This window comes from Leucoraja erinacea, chromosome 19, assembly GCF_028641065.1.
Source record: "Leucoraja erinacea ecotype New England chromosome 19, Leri_hhj_1, whole genome shotgun sequence".
NCBI classification, from domain to species: Eukaryota; Metazoa; Chordata; class Chondrichthyes; order Rajiformes; family Rajidae; genus Leucoraja; species Leucoraja erinaceus.
Window position 1 is genome coordinate 4,814,710 of NC_073395.1, and position 23,955 is coordinate 4,838,664.

At 42.7% G+C, this 23,955-nt stretch overlaps 1 protein-coding gene across 1 annotated transcript in view; it reads left to right on the forward strand.

Moving 5' to 3' along the window:
• Positions 1–23,955, forward strand: part of cacna2d4a (calcium channel, voltage-dependent, alpha 2/delta subunit 4a) — a 173,563-nt gene that overhangs the window by 140,256 nt on the left and 9,352 nt on the right. Inside the window, exon 35 of the mRNA XM_055650903.1 lies at positions 1,218–1,335. Within this exon, the coding sequence (XP_055506878.1) occupies positions 1,218–1,335 (118 nt within the window). The remainder of the gene's footprint in view (positions 1–1,217; positions 1,336–23,955) is intronic.

Consider the following 23,955-nt stretch of genomic DNA (forward strand, 5'->3'; position numbering starts at 1 on the left):
TGCTGGAGAAACTCAGCAGGTAGGCAGCATCCATGGAGCTAAAGGACAGGTGACGTTTTGGGTCGAGACCCTTCTTCAGACTAGCGGAGCTGGTCCTTACCCTCAATAACTTTTCGTTTGACTCCTCCCATTTAAAATCCTCTCTCATTGCATTTAGGAAGCAAGTCAGTTAGTGAAAACCTCTAAGAACGTGGCTCATTTTTATTCATTCGAGGCATGTGGGCTTTACAGGCTGAGCCAGCAACTAATTACCTATCCCCTAGCTGCCCTTGGGAAGGTGGTAGTGAGCTGCCTTCTTGAACAGCTGCACTTCTTGAAGTGTGGGTGTAGTCACAATGTTGTCTGGAGAATCCCCCCCGAAAATGGTGAAGAAACGGTGCTAAATTTCCAGTGGAGGATGTTGTGTGGGCAACGTGTTGTGCTGCTGCATGTGTTCCATATCAGTACATGTGACAATAAAACACTCTTGATTCTTGGAAGACATTTTCCAGGCAGTGGTACTACGATGCCCTTGCTTTCTTTTCCTTCCAGCTGGTAGAGGTTAACCCCCTGTCCCACAGTACCAGTTCATTCCAAGAGCTCTCCCGAGTTTGACCTGATTCGAACTCGGAGATTTACGGTAATGGCCACTCGTCGGTACCCGGGGCTCACGTGGACATTTTTCAACATGTTGAAAAAGCTTCACGAGTCTTCCCGTGCTTACATGCCGTTAGCGAGTCTTCCCGAGTACCTGCCGTTAGCGCTAAGAGACGTCCCCGAGCTCCGACGTACCCGCTACGTTCATTCTCCGTGCTTACCACGAGTTTGATTTTTTTTCAACTCGGGAGAGCTCTTGGAATGAACTCGTACCATGGGACAGGGCTAGTATGTGTTCGGTAGGTGCTGGCTTGGTGCGTTACCACAGTGCATCCTGCAGATAGTACAAACTGCTGCCACTGTACGTCGGTTGTGGAGTGAGTGAATGGTTGTATATGCAGTGCCTATGTACTGTATGGTGTCAAGCTTTTTGCATGTTGTTGAACCTGCACTGGTCCAGGCAAGTGGCGAATATCTCATCACTCTTCTGGCTTGAGCCTTGTAGAAGGTGAACAGCCTTTGCAGAGTTAGGAATTGTGTTATTCAGTATAGGATTCCTAGTCTCTTCTTTTAACACAACTATGAACTTCATCCTGAACCTTTCGAATTGTGATTAATGCTACTTCAACTATCATTCACAGGTCATAAACACCGGAAATTGGATGCATTCCAGCCCTGTGACACAGAGTATCCAGCATTTGTAAATGACCCCACCATCAAAGAAACCAATGGATATATTGATTGCGGTGACTGTCAGAAGTAAGGATGCTTTTTACTCACTTGTATCTTTTTGTACTTGTACTGCGACTCAATAACGGAGCAAGGGGAAATAGAACGAGAACAAGAATCTAACAGGACATTCCATCAATTGACAATTAGCCAACACAATTGTTTCTATCAGTCAATCTTTTCTATGTCTTATCAGTAATAGATGTTCATGAGGAAGTCTTTGCTGCCAATATCAGCAAATGTTGGACCTTTCATTTCAGAGCTTCACTCTGCTGGAGTGAAGTGCAGAATTTCACCAGGAATGAACCACACCTAAAAAGACACATTAAAACAGCACAAAATGAGAATGCAACAACTGTTTACCATTAAGACTTCTTCATGAAAATCTATTATTGATAAGACACGGGGTGAGATTGCTAAAGAGCCTGTCCCACGATGTGAGTTCACCCAAGAGCTCTCCCAAGTTTAAAAAAATCAAACTCGTGGGAACTCATCACGAGTATTTTTTTACTCTTGGAAATGTTTCGCACTCTTGAAAAAACTGCACGAGTTTCCGCGTTTCCTGAGTACCTGCCGTTAGCAATACGAGCCGCGACGAGACCTCCACGAGCTCCGATGTACCCGCTACGTACATTCTACGTACTTAACACGAGTTTGATTTTTTTTTTAAACTCGGGAGAGCTCTTGGGTGAACTGGCATCGTGGGACAAGCCCTTTACTCTCCGACTACAGAAGTGTAGGTTTGGAGGTTAATTGGTTGCTTTAAATTGTTCCTAGTGGGCAGGAGAGAACTCGTGTACGGGGATTGCTGGTCATCGCGGACTCAGTGGGCTGTAGGGCCTGTTTCCACGCCGTATCTCTTAACTAGTATTTTTGAAGCTGAATCTTGGTTAAAGCACAAACGCAGGTTCTGCCTTTAGCATCAAAAAAAATTCAAAAGCAATTCAGGACAAGGTCATTACTGATGTTTATTAAAAGAGTTTCTGTAAAATCAATAGAAGTGCTCGGCAAAATGTTATGAAGCCCGTAGAATCGATCTTCCCAGTCACTGATCCAGTTTGTGTCACAATGTGTTTGGAGAGTGAGTTATTCACGTGAGTGAGATGAATCTGCAAATTGCATGACATTTCTGACCTGGATCATCATCACTAGTAAGTAGAAGGTTTTTTTAGGGGTGGTAAATATGGCATATGAGCGGCACGCATCTGCCAGTGTGACTGTTGGAACTGTCTTCACTGATGTTTCAATAGTTCCATCATGTTTTGTTCAGTCTGAGACTTCACGCATTTGCAGTAAATTCTCTTTAACATGAGACGTGTGCACTTTGCACTTTATTACATTATCATTCATATCTGTTTATGAGGCTACAAGTGGCTGAGCTTTTTCTGAAGCTGAATCAAGATTGAAGCACAAAAGCAGGTTCTGCATTTAGCATTAATAATGCAGCCTATATTTGGCTTTTAACTTGCTGGATGTGGAGGACAATGGGCAAAAATTAAATATATTCTACCCAAGTAACAGCAAAGAATAATGACCCAAAAGAATTGATTTGTTTCTTTCAGAGCTAGAACAGCCCTCGACATAAATCCTCTTTGGAGCCTTCATTTAATATTAATTGATATTCTCCAGTGGCTGTAACTGGAGCCTGGAGGATTCATAGCCTTTTCTCTTTCCTGCTCTGATGGGTTTTCAGCCAGCACCTGCTGGCCACAAGCTTAATGTTTGCCACCTTTATCTGAGTACTGCAGCTCTGTTGGTAGAAACCTGGGCTGCAGTGCCCTCTGTAGAAAAATATTCTGAATTAGAAGACAAACAAGCTGAGCAAATGTTTTCTCTGCAGCTGAGATGCAGTCAGTGGGGTTTGTTACCACAAGGTGAAACTGTCTCATTATACTAAACCCAGGTAAATGAAAACATACTTTGAAATAAGATTAGGTAATATTAATGCAACTGCAGCGTCAAGTTGTATAGGGAGGTTTCACGGCAGTCGGGTCACGACCCATGACCCGTACTGTTGCTAGGCTACTCCAAGTGGAGTACACGCGTTGAACTGCAAGTCGGCACTTACCATTGTTTCCAGCGTAGCGGGCCCGTTAAAACTTGCCGAAAATGTCAATTTTTGCGCTGTAAATAATGATGGAAATCGGGATAAGCGTGTGAGACATTTAGCCTACTTCAGAATTCCAAAAGTGAGGAGATATGACGGTAGATAGAAGTGAGAGCTGAAGGGACAACAACAGCCAGAGTGCTTGGCGAACATTGGCCGTTTGCTCACTGCATTTCATCAACAATAAGGCATTATTTGTGTTTTTTCTTGATTCCTTTGGCATCTAAAAAGTTTCAGAAGTGATCAATCTGGCTGTAATTGTTTTAAATCGCCCATGGTTCTCGTGGGTTTTTACATACAAAATGAAAACGCATCTGAAGAAAAATTTACAGCCAGATTTATCACTTCTGAGAATTTTTAGATACCAAAGGAATCAAGAAAAAAACACAAATAATGCCTTACCTGATGATAGTGAGATAGATAGATATTTTCAAGATAGCACTTTAGCTTGTTGTCCCTTCAGCTCCGCTTCTCTATACCTTCAAATTGCAGCACGTTTGGAATTATAATACAATGCCCCATAAAACAAGATTAGGGATTGTGAACATATATCTAGATCAGTGGTTCCCAAGTTTTCCGCCCGCCATGCCCCACCTCCTCACTCTAAAAATCCTGATGAGGCAAGTGGTGATAGTGAGAATTCTTATCATTTAAAAGCAAACGCGATCCAATTCAATAAATAAGGTTTCCCAATCGCGCGCTTTTGCGACGTGCAGAGCAGCGTGGTGATTAGCTAAAGACCTTTTTGTCCAAAATAACATCTGAAACATAAACTACATATGTTTATCTGATGGAAAATCCAAAAAAATTAAAATCGAAAATTTGGACCCAGACCTCCTCATTCGCGCTCAATTGCCCCCCTTAAAAATCAAATTGCCCCCCTGTGGGGCGTACGCCTCATGTTGGGAACCACTGATCTAGATGAACCCTAGACCAAGGTACTCTGATAGCCCCGCACATCAATTTAGTGTGTCTAAAAGTCAACAGAGTATCAATGGCGAATTTGATCGATTTGTACTTGGAATTTAATGTCAGGATTTCTTAGCAAACTTTGCGTTTAAGATGAAAAAGCATTTTGTTATAGAATTCTAATTAAAGGAATCCTTAACATTTTCCAACAATGTGACCTATTTTCCCGTAACTTCATAAATCAATTTTTTTTTAAAGTAAAGAATGTGGGCCACTGCGGCATTGCGGAAGTATTCTGGGATCTCCTATCAGCTCGGAGACTTGACAGTTTTGAGCAGAAATCAACTCTCAAATGTATTCTGTAAAATATATACTGCAGTTTTAAAATTATATAGCTATGAAAATTATTCATGCCCTCCTTGTCCATGAATCTCCCCATACTCGAGAGACTTTATTGCTAGGTGCAGCACCATCTATTCATCCTGATAATTTTACATTGCTATTAAGCACTATTTTCATTTCTTATTGTGACAGATTCTTCAATCAGTGTATCCTGGTAGAATGAGCCATCTAAAAAATCACATGGGAATCCTTGAAGCAGGGGAAAGATTAGAAAATAAATCTTATCCCCATGCCATTTCCTTGTAATCAAAGAATTTTAATTACATATTAAAAAAATTACAACGTCATGTATTTTCGAAAGATTCATTTCAAAAATACACTTGACTCATTAAGTTGCCACAGCATACCATCAGGAGGTACAAGCAAATTCGTAGCTAAATTGTGGCTTTTGCCAATTTGGAAAAAGTAATGTCATCTGCATGTGATTCTGACACATGGAATTAGACACATTGGATGTCAAAGAATAATAATGTTGTATTACCAAAGCTGAATGCTAAATTCTTAAACAATTAAATTTTACTTCAAGTTTTCAGTGCAGACTGATGATCAAGAGTGTGTTTAATATATAATTCCTTCATCCAATAGCGGAACTTAATATTGATGGCAAAGAAATGTACTTCATTGATTCCTCTTCTAAAAATATGCTTTTTGTAAACTAGATACATGGAAAAGGTCCAGTGTCTGTCTTGCCACAGGTTTACAAACTTCTGGTAGATCTTCTGACCACTCTAAACTTGTCTCCAATTCTACAATCAGAAAAAAGTCTGACTTCTGAATATGACTGAATGACTCCACAGGCATATCCAATGGACTCTTGATCATCAGTCTGCACTGAAAACTTCAAGTAAAATGTATCCAATGGACATGCTGTATCTTTTTGCGATTTGGCGAGAGATTGGCTAACTCTGTTGCTGTTGCGGTTTAAGCAGTTATTGAATATTGCTGACTATGGTTGTGTTGAAAATATTATTGTAGGCCGTGGAACTCAATTTGATTCATAAGCTAAATGCAAATATTCACGAACTCAGTCAATCCTATCCATCACTGCAATCTGAAGAAAATGCTATTTTAAAACCACAAACAGCAAATGTTTTTTTCATTTGGCTACATCCATCTTATCAGGATGATTCAAATCTCAGGTATTATTGGCCTGAAATATTATTTCTTTGGGACCAAACTTGAAATGGGGGGGGAGGGGGGGTGGGGTTGCATTGTTGGTTAAGGAGGATGTCACAGCTGTTTTCAGTGGTAACATTATGGATGGTTCGTCTAGTGAGGCTTTATGGGTGGAGCTGAGGAACAAGAAAGGGATGATCACCTTGTTGGGGGTGTACTATAGACCCCCGAATAGTCAACAGGAATCAGAAGAACAAATGTGCAGGGAGATTGCAGACAGCTGCAGGTCAAATAAGGTTGTTGTAGTAGAGGATTTTAACTTTCCCAATATAGAGTAGTATCTATCTTAAGTAGTATGTGGAGGCCCCCACACGTGAGAGGGCAACGCTGGATCTGGTATTGGGAAATTGGGAAGGGCAAGTTAATGAAGTGTGTGTGGAGGAGCCTTTTGGGTCCAGTGTCCACAGTTCGATTAGATTTAAGATAGTTATGGATAGGGACGGAGAAGGCCCACGTGTTAAATGCTCAACTGGGGTAAGGCCAACTTTGAGGGTGTGAGAGATGGTCTCACTCAAGTGGAGCATGTTAATAGAGGGGAAAGGAACATTGGCCAAGTGGGATGTTTTTAAAAGTGTACTGAAGTAAGCTCAGGATGTGTACGTCCCCGTTAGAGTGAAGGGCAAAGCAGGCAAGCTTAGTTGACGAGGGAAATTGAGACGTTAGTTAAAAATAAGAAGGATGCATGGGACAGGTATAGGCAGCTGGGGTCAAGTACATCCCTGGAGGAGTTTCTGGAACTAACCTAAAAAAAGGGGCCAGGGGATAGCTCCGGCGGGTAGCATTAAGGACAATCCCAAAGTATTTTATAAATACATAAGGGGGAAAAGGGTAATTGGAGAGAGAGTGGGACATGTCAGGAATCAAAGCGGTCACCTCTGTGTGTAGCCACAGGAGGTGGGCAAGGTCCTCAGTGAGTAATTCTCCTCTGTATTTACCGAGAGGAAAGACAGTAGGACGGAGGAACTTGGAGATGTCACTGGAAGTTTCTTGAGAGCAGTCAGGGTTACTGTTCAGCTTGCATTGTATATCAGGAAATAAATGGATGCCCATGTAAGTCTGGCACATTTTTCCTACCAAGAAAAATTCTGTTTGTCAAAAATGTTTTTCTCTGACATGAAAATCTGACATACAAAAGTTGTCCTTACTTCCTCTGAGGTATAATGCATGATGGTAGATGCCCATGGATTTAACTTCCGACTCTTTGGAATTACTGGTCATAAGGAGATTTTTAGGTCCAGTTTCACAAAAATCCACATGCAGAAAGGTTTTCTTTGTCTATTTTATCGGGAACATTCAAAATTCAGTCGTGATAATTGACCTGAACTATTGCCTCTTTAGATCCTTCCTGAAATGGCGTTTTAAATTTCTGACAATCTTTATTTCTGTCAGTAATATTCAGTTGTACTAAGCTCAACCTCATATGCAACTGTCTTTTTAAGAGAATTATTATTGTGGGAGGTGTTCATAACCCAAAAAGCTGTTCCAGACCTTGAATCAGTCAGTGCTGACCAGTATATTGCCAATGATGCAGTGTGTCAAACCAAAATATTGACTGCTCTCAAGAGCCACTGAGTTCTCCCAGTGCCCTGTTTTTTGTTCCAGATTCAGAAACTCCAGTGTCTTTTCCCATCATACAAATGCATAAGTTTTATTTCTGGCCATCATCCATCATGTGGCTGATAATTGCGGCAAAGTCAAAGTATCTTGTGTTAACTTGAATCCATGGTAGGTGTTCTAATAGCCAAGAAGAGCTTTACTACCTATCTGAACCATTCACACATGTATTCTGTTTGGGGGTTTTTGTCTCAGGTCCACAGACATCTTTCTTGACTAAACATTGAAACTCAGTTTAGTGTCAGAATTTGAAATAAAACATTTGTATATACATAAACATAAAACTAGGTCTTTATTCTCTGGAGTGCAGAAGGTTAAGGGGGGACTTGATAGAGGTCTTTAAAATGATGAGAGGGATAGACAGAGTTGATGTGGACAAGCTTTTCCCTTTGAGAATAGGGAATATTCAAACAAGAGGACATGACTTCAGAATTAAGGGACAGAAGTTTAGGGGTAATATGAGGGGGAACTTCTTTACTCAGAGAGTGGTAGCGGTGTGGAATGAGCTTCCAGTGGAAGTGGTGGAGGCAGGTTCGTTGGTATCATTTAAAAATAAATTGGATAGGCATATGGATGAGAAGAGAATGGAGGGTTATGGTATGAGTGCAGGCAGGTGGGACTAAGGGAAAAAAGTTGTTCGGCACGGACTTGTAGGGCCGAGATGGCCTATTTCCGTGCTGTAATTGTTATATGTTATATGTTATTGTTATATGTTATTTTGTTAGGTCATTCTAGTCATTGGCGTACTGTATATTATGAATAGCCTGGGCTCAAATACTGAGGTCTCTTTTTTATCCATCTGCCAACCAATGTTCAATCAATCACAACACATTACCTCCCACAATATGTACTCGCTGTTACTGTGCAGTAGTACTTCCACTGCCCCTGCCATAGGCTCACACCGCTCTCATCAAGATTCTAAGATGCCAACTATCATAATAAAAGTTACAGGAGCATTTAGTGCTTCGCTATTTCTAAGTAACTAATTACAAAAAAAACCAAAATAAAAATATAGAAAATAAAAACATCAACACAACACAGAATGTCTCTGAAAGTGTTCATAACATCTAGATAGACAAAAATGCTGGAGAAACTCAGCAGGTGAGGCAGCATCTATGGAGCGAGGGAATGGATGACGTTTTGGGTCGAGACCCTTCTTCTGACTGTTGTGGGGGTGGGGGAGGCTGGAAGATGAAAGTTCCCCCCCCCCCCAACCCCACATCAGTCTGAAAAAGGGTCCCAACCCGAAATGTCACCTATACCTTCGCTCCATAGATGCAGCCTCACCTGCTGAGTTTCTCCAGCATTTTTGTCTCCGTTCGATTTGTCCAGCATCTGCAGTTCTTTCTTAAACACAACATCTAGATAGTCTGGCTTCAGTAGAAATCAACATCTTGAAACATGAAAAGTGGTTCCATCGTTCTAGAACACAGTGAAAACGCAGCCTGATGCCACTCAATGAAGTCCATCATAGCAGCCAAGTGTTAAGAGATTTTTCAAAATAATGAACCAAATATTGTGCATAATTGTACTGATGTTTGCTAATAATAACTAATTGAAATGTTTCAAACAATTCATACTGTACATTTCTATTAAATAATTGTAATGTTTTATTCCAGTTTTGGCATTTAAACAGAGAAAAACCTTGTGTTTACTGCCAAAAATGTTTGAGAGATGCTGCTGAAAATAGCACACTAGTGTTGTCTTTTCTCTCTTTCTCTTCTAAAACAAATTATGAAAATATATTTTATGGATACAAATATTCACTATTTCATTAATGAAGATTTTTCATCCAGAAACATAGAAAATAGGTGCAGGAGTAGGCCATTCGGCCCTTCGAGCCTGCACCGCCATTCAATATGATCATGGCTGATCATGCAACTCGGTATCCTGTACCTGCTTTCTCTCCATACCCCCTGACCCCTTTAGCCACAAGGCTAACTCCCTCTTAAATATAGCTATCTATTCTGACTTTTTTAAATGTAGACTGATTTTGCCCCTTTATCCATTTCATTTGTTCATCGACATAAGCATGTTCAGGTATTGGAAAAGTACCATGTTATGTAGAGGTTACAGACACCATGAAATGACATCAAAGAAAATGCGTGTTCAAGTAATTGTCCATATAATGGATTTAATTCATTGTTTCTGCTGTATTGCAGTTTTATTAAGCTGCCAACAGGGTGCGCTCTCTCACCATGCTTGTAGATATAGGCAATTTAAAACACAGGTTTACAGTCAGTTTGTGACTAAATGTTATATTATGTGGCATTATTTCTCTGTAAGATTAACTCCCAAGTAGCTGTGATTAGTATCCATGGTAGACAAAATTGCTGGAGAAACTCAGCGGGTACGGCAGCATCTATGGAGCGAAGGAAATAGGCAACGTTTCGGCACGAAACCCTGAAGGAAATAGGCAACGTTTCGGGCCGAAACCCGGAAGGGTTTCGGCATTCCCTTCGCTCCATAGATGCTGCCGTACCCACTGAGTTTCTCCAGCAATTTTGTCTACCTTCGATTTTCCAGCATCTGCAGTTCCTTCTTAAACATCAGTATCCATGGATAGATTTAGCCACTGTAAGATAGGCATTGAAATAAACACACTGCAGCATTCTAATGTTGGAATCGCATGACTTTGATCTGGAACAGGAACAGTGTGGGGCTGATGAATAAATATGGTAGCCATTGGGCCATGTTGCAGAGACCTGGTCTCATCAACATCGGGCATCAACGTGAATTGTCAGATTCTTGAAAGAAGAAAGGCTCGTGTTTCTCCACCTGGGGATTCAATAAATTGGGCAGAGCTGCTTGTATTTAGAGTTCGACACATATGACCTACTGAAAGGGGCTCACTGCGAGAAACCAAATAGCATATATTTGATTCATAGAATCATATTTCATTGCTTTCTGTGCTATTAGTTGATACAAATACATCGATAGATGCTCCTGAACACATCATCAGTGATGTAACTTGGGGTCATTGGGTGTTTCGGGTCTTTCAACATCAGACACCCTGACCCAGGCGACCCAGCCGTGGTTGATCAGACCACGGCTTGTGTTCAGGTGGCATTCGCTACACCCCATGGACCTCCTCTCCTGATCCAGAGCCATCTGGAGGCCTTCTCCGCTGCCTCTGTGGTGTTCTTGATGGCTTTTCTCCTCGCCACTCCGCAGTCTTCGGTCCACGTCTCCCTTCGCAGTTGCTTCTAGCACCTTGTCACCGTCCTCGTCGAACTGATGCCAGACTGTCGTCTTGCAGGGCTGTGGCCATTTGACTTGAACCTTCTCCGGAGATCTGTTCCGAGGGACTAGTTGGGCCACTTGGAGGCTTCGGGCTCTATGGGGTGATTCCGGGCCTGGCTCCTCCTGCGTCTAACTCCACTGTGTGAAGAATCATACACCTGGTTCCACAGAGGTGCACGTGGGGGCAGCAAATAGTCAAGTTGTTTGAGAAGGAACTGCAGATGCTGGAAAAGCGAAGGTAGACAAAAATGCTGGAGAAACTCAGCGGGTGCAGCAGCATCTATGGAGCGAAGGAAATAGGCGACGTTTCGAGCCAGAACCCTTCTTCAGACTCAAGCCAATATACATCATATAACCATATAACAATTACAGCACGGAAACAGGCCATCTCGGCCCTACAAGTCCGTGCCGAATACTTATCAGGGTAGACCATCAAACATCAAACCAGGGTAGACAAAAGTGCTGGAGAAACTCAGCGGGTGCAGCAGCATCTATGGAGCGAAGGAAATAGGCAACGTTTCGGGTCGAAACGTTGCCTATTTCCTTCGCTCCATAGATGCTGCTGCACCCGCTGAGTTCCTCCAGCACTTTTGTCTACCTTCGATTTTCCTGCATCTGCAGTTCCTTCTTAAACAAAATACATCAAACCAGGTTGGAAGCAGCACAACCAAAGCAATGAAATAAGTGACCATGTTCACATGTTATCTGCATTGTTTAAGGAATAAATCACAACTATTCCACCAAGAAAACTCCAAACTCCAAGACGTCATCTTTAGGTATTGCCGAGGGACCTTTATCTTCATTTGAGAATTTATAATCTCCTTTAAACATGCAATACTGCATCAGAAACGGAGTGCTCAGTTGTTTGTGTGGAGCTTGAGTGCATACACCTCAGATTCAGATTCAGATTCAATTTAATTGTCATTGTCAGTGTACAGTACAGAGACACCTCAGAGGTAAGGCTGATGTCACCGAGCCAAGGGGCTCATAAGTAGGTACATTCTAAAATTATCTTTGTAAGCTTTGTAATCCTTTTTATTCTGATCCAACTATACGCTGCTAATTCCTTCTCTAATCCTCTTCACCCATTGATTCTCTTTGTTGCTTCACCATTTTCATTTTCTTGCCAATTTAGCTTAAACACTCGCAACTCGCACCAATAGATCTTCATGTGAGGACATTGGTCCCACGGTGCTGTGATGTACAAGCTGCCCTTTTTGAATCGATCCTGATCAATGAGTCACAGAGCACAAAGACAGGCCCTTCGGCCCAACTCATCCATGGTGACCAAGATGCCTCATCTAAGCGAGTTCCATTTGCCCGAATTTGGCCCGTATCCCTCCAAAGCTATCCTATCCAAGTGTCACCTTAAGTGGCAACTTAAGGATAAGGGGGAAATCCTTTAAAACCGAGATGAGGAGAACTTTTTTCACACAGAGAGTGGTGAATCTCTGGAACTCTCTGCCACAGAGGGTAGTTGAGGCCAGTTCATTGGCTATATTTAAGAGGGAGTTAGATGTGGCCCTTGTGGCCAAGGGGATCAGAGGGTATGGAGAGAAGGCAGGTACGGGATACTGAGTTGGATGATCAGCCATGGTCATATTGAATGGCGGTGCAGGCTCGAAGGGCCGAATGGCCTACTCCTGCACCTAATTTCTATGTTTCTATTTCTATGTTTCAACTATCTCCTCTGGCAGCTCATTCCATGTACCCAACACCCCCTCTCTGAGTGAAAAAGTTGCCCCTTAGATTCTTATTAAATATTCGCCGACATCTTGAATATATGTCCTGTTGTTTTTGATTCCCCTACCCTGGGTAAAAGACACACGTTAGTGAAGCCCTAACTGCTTCACCACACTTCGCATCATACCATCCCTTTATTTCTGTTCGTGTTCTTTGCTGCCCTTTGCTCTGGAACAGCAGGAGCAACAAATTATCTGGGTTTCCTGATGAAGTTGTGGGGGCAGCACAGTGGCGCAGCAGTAGAGTTGCTGCCTATAATGCCCCTGTCCCACTTAGGAGACCTGAACGGAAACCTCTGGAGACTTTGCGCCCCACCCAAGGTTTCCGTGCGGTTCCCGGAGGTTTTTGTCAGTCTCCCTACCATCGTCTACTACCTGCAACCTCCGGCAACCACCTGCAACCTCCGGGAACCGCACGGAAACCTTGGGTGGGGCGCAAAGTCTCCGGAGGTTTCCGTTCAGGTTTCCTAAGTGGGACAGGGGCTTTTACAGCGCCAGGGACCCAGGTTCAATCCTGACTGCGGGTGCTCACTGTGTGGAGTTTACATGTTCTCCCTGTGATAGCATGGGTTTTCTCCGGTGTTTTCTCAGCTACCAATGGCCTGTCACCTTTGTCATCATTACTTTATTTTGTATACTTTTCATTCATTTGTGATATACCGCTCCATATCACCGTCTATATCTTCCCTTTCCCCTGACTCTCAACCTGAAGAAGTGTCTCGACCTGAAATGTCACCTATTCCTTGTCTCCAGAGATGTTGTCAGACCCTCCGAGTTACTCCAGCGTTTTGTGTCTGTCCACTATTTACAGACAACTACTTGTGGCAAGTACTGAATGTGGATCACAGTGAATGGCGGTGCTGGTTCGAAGGGCCGAATGGCCTACTCCTGCATCAATTGTCTGTTGTCTAAAAAGTTGAGAGGCGGTGCCATTTCCTGCTGCAAAAGCAAAGACAAAAGCAAACGATGACAGTAGGCTGAACAAAGGTTCCCAAGAGTGAAAGCTATAAAGGAATGCAAGGAATATACACGTTAAAACGAACATGTTCACTGTTCTATTGAAGGAAGAGGGACGGTCTGCAACTCTGTGGGTCCGTTAGAATAGATAATAGTGATGTTTAAATGGAAATAAATAATGGTAAATGTGTTAAATGGTTACATTAAATCATTGCAGGAGTCACTAAAATAGCGGACACAGCATTGTGTACAGATGTTTTTGTATTGACTGCCAGGAGGCATTTGATGAAGTTCCTCCCAAGAGGCTGTTAACGAAACTGGAAGTTAAGGCAATTGAAAGAAATGTATTTAAGAAGAAACTGCAGATGCTGGAGAATCGAAAGTTACACAAAAAAGCTGGAGGAACTCAGCGGGTGCAGCAGCATCTATGGAGCGAAGGAAATAGGCAACGTTTCGGGCCGAAATCCTGAAGGAAATAGGCAACGTTTCGGGGCCGAAACCCAGAAGGAAATAGGCAACGTTTTGGGCTGAAACCCTGTAGGAAATAGGCAACGTTTCGGGCCGAAACCCTTCCGGGTTTCGGCCCGAAACATTGCCTATTTCCTTCGCTCCATAGACGCTGCTGCACCCGCTGAGTTTCTCCAGCTTTTTTGTGTAACCGAAAGAAATGTATTGTTCTGTTTAGGAAATCAGCTGAGTGGCAGGAGATGAAGTGTGGGCAAATACTGAAATTAGAACACATAACCAGAGGCAAGGATCTGTGCGGGGACTGCAACTGTTCATCGGATTTTTAATACCTAGATGATGGCTTGACTTAAATGACATGTATCCTTGTTGCTAATGGCCTAAAGACAGTCCAGTGGACAGCAGCACCTTAACAACATTGAATTAATTTAAGAAATGGGTGAAACTATGGCAAATAGAATTCAGTGCAGGAAAGTGTGAGGTCTTTCTGGTCACCTGTAAAGGAATAGAAAATAATACTATTTTCAAAGAGAATGGTGAGTCGGTGGAATTCTCTGCCTCAGAGGGCAGTGGAGGCCGGTTCTCTGGATGCTTTCAAGAGAGAGCTGGATAGGGCTCTTAAAGATAGCGGAGTCAGGGGATATGGGGAGAAGGCAGGAACGGGGTACTGATTGGGGATGATCAGCCGTGATCACATTGAATGGCGGTGCTGGCTCGAAGGGCCGAGTGGCCTACTCCTGCACCTATTGTCTAAAAGTTGAAAAGCCCATGTTGAATATATGGAGACCCCGTACATTAATCATTAGAACGTCACACGCAGGGATAGAAATAGACAAAATAGACTCATGAAATCTTGGCCTACATTTCTGGAGAACTGAAGTAAAAATAAATAGACGTTAGGTGACAGGAATGCAAAGCCTGGTTTGGCCATAACCTGGAGTATGGTGAACAATCCTGGGCATCACTCCTTTGGAAGGGTACATCGTACTTGACAGCATGCCATCTAGATTAACAAAAATTACATCTAATTGCCAGAACCAATTATATGTTATGGTTTTATTCCAGGTAATTTATTACGATTAAGGGCTGATTTTATCATACTCTGAAAATATTAAAGGGATTTGAAATGGGAGTTAGAAATAAGCCGTTTGCTGCTGTTTGTGGAATTAAAGACTACAGACATTGTCTACAAATTATAACCAGGCCCTGCAGAGGTGAACACTTACATGCGCAACGTGTGATAGAAGTTTGAAGAAAGGTCTCGACCCGAAACCTCGCCTATTTCCTTCGCTCCACAGATGCTGCCTCACCCACTGAGTTTCTGAGTGACCTTTATAAACCAAGATATGAAGGAATATGGGCAAATGTCAGGTAGAAGAACTTAGGCCACATATCAACCATTACCGACAGAAGGAACATGATGGCAGTGCTATATAGCAACTGCCATTTTTATGTCCCTTCATCGTGTGTTCATATAAGCCATGATCATATTGAATGGCGGTGCAGGCTCGAAGGGCCAAATGGCCTACTCCTGCACCTATTTTCTATGTTTCTATGTTTCAATGGTACAAAAAAGTAGCCATATATTCCAGGATGCTACCTTTACCATTATCGTCAGAAGACAATGTGGTGCAGTAGATTTGTGGATGACCTTTTCCTTATAGATAGACAATAGACAATAGGTGCAGGAGTAGGCCATATGGCCCTTCATGCCAGCACCGCAATTCAATCAGCCACAATCAGTACCCCGTTCCTGCCTTCTCCCCATATCCCCTGACTCCGCTATCTTCAAGAGCTCTATCTAACTCTCTATTGAAAGCATCCAGAGAACTGGTCTCCACAGCCTTCTGAGGCAGAGAATTCCACAGAATCACAACTCTCTGTGTGAAAAAGTTTTTCCTTATCTCCATTCTAAATAGCTTACCCATTATTCTTAAACTGGGGCCCCAGGTTCTGGACTCCTCCAACATCGGGAACATGTTTCCTGCCTCTAGCATGTCAAAACCCTTAACAATCTTATATGTTTCAATAAGATTCAATAAGGCCCAAGTGCATTACATGTGCTATCTGCATACCACACCTTGGTTCAGATGACGTTGGTTTCAGAATATAGTCACCATAGCTTGATCAGTGAACACAAGAATAATGGATGATTGGAGCAATGCAAGTTAGGATATGAGATCCAGCTGTGTTAAGGTCAATAGAGGAGACATGTTGGAAAACCCGCAAGGAATGCATGAAAATAGTTATGCCTTGATAGCAAAAGGATTTGAGTATAAGAGCTGGGAGGTTCTACTGCAGTTGTACAGGGTCTTGGTGAGACCACACCTGGAGTATTGCGTACAGTTTTGGTCTCCTAACCTGAGGAAAGACATTCTTGCCATAGAGGGAGTACAGAGAAGGTTCACCAGACTGATTCCTGGGATGGCAGGACTTTCATATGAAGAAAGATTGGATAGACTTGGCTTGTACACGCTAGAATTTAGACGATTGAGGGGGGATCTTATAGAAATGTACAAAATTCTTAAGGGGTTGGACAGGCTTGATGCAGGAAGATTGTTCCCGATGTTGGGGAAGTCCAGAACTAGGGGTCACAGTTTAAGGATAAGAGGGAAGTATTTTAGGACCGAGATGAGAAAATCATTTTTTACACAGAGAGTGGTGAATCTGTGGAATTCTCTGTCACAGAAGGTAGTTGAGGCCAGTTCATTGGCTATATTTAAGAGGGAGTTAGATGTGGCCCTTGTGGCTAAAGGGATCAGGGGGGTATGGAGAGAAGGCAGGGATGCAATACTGAGTTGGATGATCAGCCATGATCATATCGAATGGCCTACTCCTGCACCTAATTTCTATGTTTCTATGTTGCCAATTTCCTTCGCTCCATAGATGCTGCTGCACCCGCTGAGTTTCTCCAGCATTTTTGTCGATTTCCTTCGATTTTCCAGCATCTGCAGTTCCTTCTTAAATTCTTTCTGCCAGAGTTCCTTAGGAGCATGTGGTATGGACATGAAGACTGCAGCCCAATTCAGAAGCCACAAAATTCCAATTGATCAGTTCAAACAGCCGCGTGCCAGTTCCTTTGAAAAGATTTATAGTCATTGAAAAAAATGTTGAATGAAAACAAATAGTAAATGGAAATGTTCAACTGGGAGGAGGCAATAGTGAACAAAGATAGAATGGGCACATGTTAGGCATGCAAGCTAAAGAATTCATCTCTGGGGATTGGAAAATCATTATTTGGATTCCTTTAGCTGAAAGCACTATATTCTGTTTTGGAACAGTGGGCTTTCCAATGTATATAATACACCTTGCTGCCATTTGCTCCATCTCAGGATCGACTCCACGATAACATGAAATTCCCGAACCAACCTACAAAAGGAAACAGAGGAACATAGAAAATAGGTGCAGGAGGAGACCATTCGGCCCTTCGAGCCAGCACCGTCATTCATTGTGATCATGGCTGATCATCCACAATCAGTAACCCGTGCCTGCCTTCTCCCATATCCCCTTGACTCCACTATCCCCAAGAGCTCTATCTAATTCTCTTTTAAATTCATCCAGTGAATTGGCCTCCACTGCAGAGAATGCCACAAACTCACAACTCTGGGTGAAAAACGTTTTTCTTATCTCAGTTTTAAATGGCCTCCCCTTTATTCTTAGACTGTGGCCCCTGGTTCTGGACTCCCCCAACATTGGGGACATTTTTCCTGCATCTAGCTTGTCCAGTCCTTTTATAATTTTATAAACTAATAACCTTCTAATTTTCAATGAATACAATCCCAGTCTTTCCAATCTTTCCTCATACGACAGTCCCGCCATCCCGGGGATTAACCTCGTGAACCTACGCTGCACTCCCTCAATAGCAAGTATGTCCTTCCTCAAATTAGGAAACCAAAACTGCACACAATACTCCAGATGTGGTCTCACCAAGGCCCTGTACAACTGCAGAAGGACCTCTTTACTCCTATACTCAAATCCTCTTGTTATGAAGGCCAACATGCCATTAGCTTTCTTGCCTGCCTGCTGTACCTGCATGTTTACTTTCAGTGACTGGTGTACAAGGACACCCAGGTCTCGTTGCACTTCCCTATTTCCTAATCTGACACCATTGAGATAATAATCTTCCTCCTTGCTCTTGCCACCACATTTATCCACATTTTTCTGCATCTGCCATACATCTGCCCACTCACTCAACCTGTCCAAGTCACCCTGCAACCTCCTAGCATCCTCTTCGCAGTTCACACTGCCACCCAGCTTTGTGTCATCTGCAACTTTGCTGGTGTTACTTTTAATTCCATCATCTAACTCATTAATATATGTTGCAAATAGTTGCGGCCCCAACACCGAGACTTGCGGCACTCCACTCGCCACTGCCTGCCTTTCTGACAGGGACCCGTTTATTCCTACTCTTTGTTTCCTGTCTGCCAACCAATTCTCTATCCATGTCAATACCCTACCCCCAATACCATGTGCTCTAATTTTGCCCACTAATCTCCTGTGTGGGACCTTATCAAAGGCTTTCTGAAAGTCCAGATACACTACATCCACTGGCTCTCCTTCATCCATTTTACTTGTCACATCCTCAAAAAAATCCAGAAGATTAGTCAAGCAGGATTTCCCCTTCATAAATCCATGCTGACTTAGACCAATCCTTTTACTGCTATCCAAATGAGCCGTTATTACTTCTTTAATAATTGAAGCATCTTCCCCACCTCCGATGTCAGGCTAACTGGTCTATAATTCCCCGTTTTCTCTCTCACTCCTTTCTTGAAAAGTGAGATAACATTAGCTACCCTCCAATCCACAGGAACTGATCCTGAATCTATAGAACATTGGAAAATGATCACCAATGCGTCCACGATTTCTGGAGCCACCTCCTTGAGTACCCTGGAATGCAGACCATCAGGCCCTGGGGATTTATCAGCCTTCAGTCCCATCAGTCTACCTAATACTATTTCTCGCCTAATGCAAATTTATTTCTGTCCTCCTAGATCCTCGGACCTCCAGTACATCTGGGAGATTGTTTGTGTCTTCCTTAGTGAAGACAGATCCAAAGTACCTGTTCAACTCTTCTGCCATTTCTTTGTCCCCCATAATAATTTCACCTGTTTCTGCCTTCAAGGGACCCCACTAATCTTTACTAATCTTTTTCTCTTAACATACCTAAAGAAGTATTTACCATCTTTCTTTATATTCTTGGCCAGCTTACCTTCGTACTTCATCTTTTCACCCCGTATTGCTCTTTTTGTTATCTTCCGATGTCCTTTTGAAAGTTTCCCAATCGTCTGGCTTCCCGCTATTCTTTGCTATGACACATTTCCTTTTAGTTTTACACCGTTCCCTAACTTCCTTTGCCAAGTGGGACAGGACCTTAGAGGTAACTACAGAGGCATGAGAGAGGGCCTGGCTAACGTCAATTGGAAAGGGGCCCGAGCAGGAATGACGGTGGAGAGGCAACAACAGGAGTTTCTGGGTGTAATTTGGAAGAGACGCAGAGATGAAGAAAGATTCTAAGGGGAGAATCTGGCAACAATGGCTGACAAAGGAAGGCAAAGACAGCATAAAAGTAAAAGAGGAGGCATACAAAATTGCAACGAGTTGTAGAAAATTACATGATTGGGAAGCTTTTCAAAACAATTAAAAAGGCAATAAGGTGAGAAAAGATTAAATATGAAAGAGGATACCAAAAGTTTCTTCCAATATATAATGACTAAAAGAGAGGACCGCTTTCCCGATGTTCTTTCCCAAACAACTTAACCATCCGTTCTATTTTGAGTTGATCTTGATATTAATTATCTGAACATTCACTGGCCATTTTTTTTTTTTTTTTTTTTTTTTAAATCAAAAAATGTATTCAATTATTAAAAAATAATATTTACACTACAATAAAACAAGCCAGAACCCACCACCATAAATACAATACAAACATATATCCATAATAAACTATTATACAATTATGATACAATCCTTATTGAGGATACATTCAACACCCTGCGGAGCCCAGCGGTCCCGGAACTCCCATTCACTGGCCCTTTGGGGTGGTAAGGTCTGAGTGAAGATATTTCTCCTCACCAGTCCTGTAGGAGAAGCTTTTTGCATTGAGATAGGAACTCGAGCCTGCTGCACCATTCATTAAGACCATGACCATCTTAATATCCTGAAATCCATAATCTCTGTTTTGAACGAACGCAGCATCTGACTCTCTATCGCCCCATAAGGTAGAAATTTACAGAGTTTAGGGAATCACAGTAAATAACGTTAATGCATGAAACTAGTGCTGAGCAGCCATGATCTTATTGATTGGTGGACCGAGAACAAGGGATCAATGAACTTCTATTTTTTTAATACTTATGGGTAAAGAATACAATAATTTAACAAATGCAAATTGAACCAGCAATGCTAATCTCTCTCCTGATGGACCGAAAATATATCCTGCAACCCAACTTGGAAAAGGCATCGGACCCATCCGAACAATGTCTCTCTCCAGCTTCACTGTTCACTGGGTCCAACAGCAGAACAGATCAATCGAACCAGTGCTTATTACCATGTGGACAGGCAGACAAAAGTACTGGAGAAACTCAGCGGGTGCAGCAGCATCTATGGAGCGAAGGAAATAGGTAACGTTTCGGGCCGAAACCCTGAAGGAAATAGGCAACGTTTCGGGCCGAAACCCGGAAGGGTTTCGGCCCGAAACGTTGCCTATTTCCTTCGGAAGGGTTTCGGCCCGAAACGTTGCCTATATCCTTCAGGGTTTCGGCCCGAAACGTTGCCTATTTCCTTCAGGGTTTCGGCCCGAAACGTTGCCTATTTCCTTCAGGGTTTCGGCCTGAAACGTTGCCTATATCCTTCAGGGTTTCGGCCTGAAACGTTGCCTATTTCCTTCAGGGTTTTGGCCTGAAACGTTGCCTATTTCCTTCAGGGTTTCGGCCTGAAACGTTGCCTATTTCCTTTGCTCCATAGATGCTGCTGCACCCGCTGAGTTTCTCCAGCACTTTTGACTACCTTCGATTTTCCAGCATCTGCAGTTCCTTCTTAAACACTTATTACCATGTGGTGTCTGCAGATGTAAACACGGTATTTACATGACCTTTAATTAATGATGTTTCATTAGACTTGAAGAATGACTCGTACTATTTCGGAGCATGTGAACTGAGGAACCGGCCAACAACCCTGCGTGGTTTAATGCAATCCAAGAGTTCTCCGAGCACCGAGCTGTCAATCCGACTGGGTTCAAAGACATAACAAACCTTTCTGAACATGTGAAGTGTAACAGTTTGCACCTTGTCTCGTCCTCACATTCCAAGGTGCTGCTAAATGCTGTAGACGATGAATCACCCAACACTTTATACAAATATGGTTTCAACATCTCATTAATTGGTAGATCAAATATTCTGGTCCGCTTCTGTGCATAAATATAACAGTGTTTTAGGTCACAGTTCTACCGGGAGTTTCAAGGCTTTTTATTTTCAAACTTACATCTGCAATATTGTGACTCTTTGAGGAATTTTTTTTTCCCATCCTTGATATGATTTAATATTACTTGCTTTTCTCTATCTAATTGAAGTTAGATGTACCACGCTTGCATTGCACCTGAACAAGCATTAGTCTGTGCTGTTATCTCACATAAAACATCTATGTATTGTTTCTGGATCACCAGTCTGCCAGCTGGGAAGTCTCTCAACCGTAGAGCAGGGGGGGGGGGGGGGGGGGGGGGGGGGTTTGAACCACATGAGGCCCTTTTATAAACCTCTTTGAATGCTCCGTTTAGCTCCTCTGTCAGTACGCTCGGCTCTCCCGTGAGAGGGAGTGGAATCAAAATGGGCGCAATCAACCTAAAAAAAAACATGCATCTTTTTTCCATTCTTCACCCCGGCTATTTTGAATATTTGGAATTAATTATAATCTATTAACGATTTACTGTTGGGTGTAGGAATTAATGGGATCTTCAGTTTCCATGCAATAAGTTATTTGCAAACTGAAAATTTACACATAGATTTTATCCTCTTGATTTTTTTTTAAGCAGATGGATTTTAACTCTGATTTTGCAGTGGGGTGATCCATAGCAGGCTCATCTGTGGCAGCAGTTTGGAAGGTGTGCTTAGGACTTACATTCCCTGATTTGAATATAATAGGCAGACTTTAATTTGGGAAACCCTGATTGCCATCCGGTGGGGGTGGCAGTACTTGGCTTCAGGGCGGGATGGAAACAACTTTGGTCTCTATGATGCTAATGATTGTAAGATTCTGGTTTTCAATGGTGACGCTTATGCAAACCTTTATTTGTTTTATTTTCATTGCTTTCTTCCAAGAATTCTGGCATGATTGAGAGCTCAGATCACCAGTGGATTGTGGAATCTTTGGCTCCAGTTTGTGTGACCCTAGGGAGCCTGCCAACAAACACTAGAGTCTTTCCCTGTCTTATTTGAAAAGAGTGTATTAAATTAATAGTGTATATAAAATAATGGACAGATTGTAAGCTTCTCTACACATGTCACAGAATTATTGAATGATTAGAGCACAGAAGGAGGTTATTTCACTCTTCAGTCTGCACTACTCTATGCAAGATTATCCAACTAGTTCCTCTCTCCTTTCTCTTTGTAGCCTTCAATTCTTTGCTTTCAGGCACATATCCAGCTTTCTTTTAAATGCTGCAATTGCAACAGTGAATTCTTTCCCACAGCAGTCCATTGCAGACGCTAACGGCCACAATGTAAACTTCAGTCATGTGCCTTCATTCTATGTGATCAGTTCTTGATCCTTGCTGCCAATAGGAACAGTTTCTCTTTCCACATGTATATGCCTCATGATTTTAAATGCCTCTGTCAGATCCCTTGCAACCTCTTCAGTACCTAGTGGGATGACACAGCGGCTCTTATCCACATTACGCATTGCTATCTTTTGCATCCTTTGTAAAGCCTTTATATCCTGGAGTGAACGAGCCAAACTGTACGCAGTGCTCCAGCTTTGACTGAACCAGAGCAGGCTGGACGCAGGTACTCTGCAAGCAGAGGTCCTGTTGCCTCCGCCTTTAATTATTCATCCCACTGCCATTCTGGCCCATTTCCCTGGGGCATTCTGCACCTGTACCCCTAGGTCGACTGTAAGCTTGAGGAGCAACTCCTCATCTTCTGTCTGGTCATGTTGCAGCCTTCAGTTATTTTCTAATCTCGCCACATTGTACACCAACCCACATATCTTAGAAATGTGGAAGAAAACCAGAGGAGACGTTCACAGTCTAGAAACTGCACACAGACTGGATAGGATTGAACAGAATCTCCAGCAAGTGGGAGTGGTTCTATGCTACCCCACTCTGCTGCCTTTGGCTATGTTTCTCTCTCATGCCATAACATACCCTGACCTGCTTTTTGCGACACATCACACTTCCTTGTTGCCCTCCATCTGCCTCGTTAACAACTATTCATAGAAACATAGAAAATAGGTGCAGGAGGAGGCCGTTCGGCCCTTCGAGCCAGCACCGCCATTCATTGTGATCATGGCTGATCGTCCCCTATCAATAGCCCGTGCCTGCCTTCTCCCCATATCCCTTGACTCCGCTAGCCCCTAGAGCTTTAACTAACTCTCTCTTAAATCCATCCAGTGACTTGGCCTCCACTGCCCTCTGTGGCAGGGAATTCCATAAATTCACAACTCTCTGGGTGAAAAAGTTTTTTCTCACCTCAGTCTTAAATGACCTTCCCTTTATTCGAAGACTGTGTGGCCCCTGGTTCTGAATTCACCCAACATTGGGAACATTTTTCCTGCATCTAGCTTGTCCAGTCCTTATTCCCCACAGCAACCCTGCTCTGACTCTTTAAGACAAACTTCCTTTGTCCAATCCCTCTCTCTGCAACGTAAACGTGTTCTCTCTTTTCCCATTTTGATGAATGTAACATTAACTCTACTTCTCTTTCCACAGATACTGCCTGACCTCTTGGGTGTTTCCAGCATTTTCTGGTTTTCCCTTCAACAATAGTACACTCATTTGCTGATATCATCCCATTCAAGCAGAAGCAGATTTAAAATTTGTGACAAGTA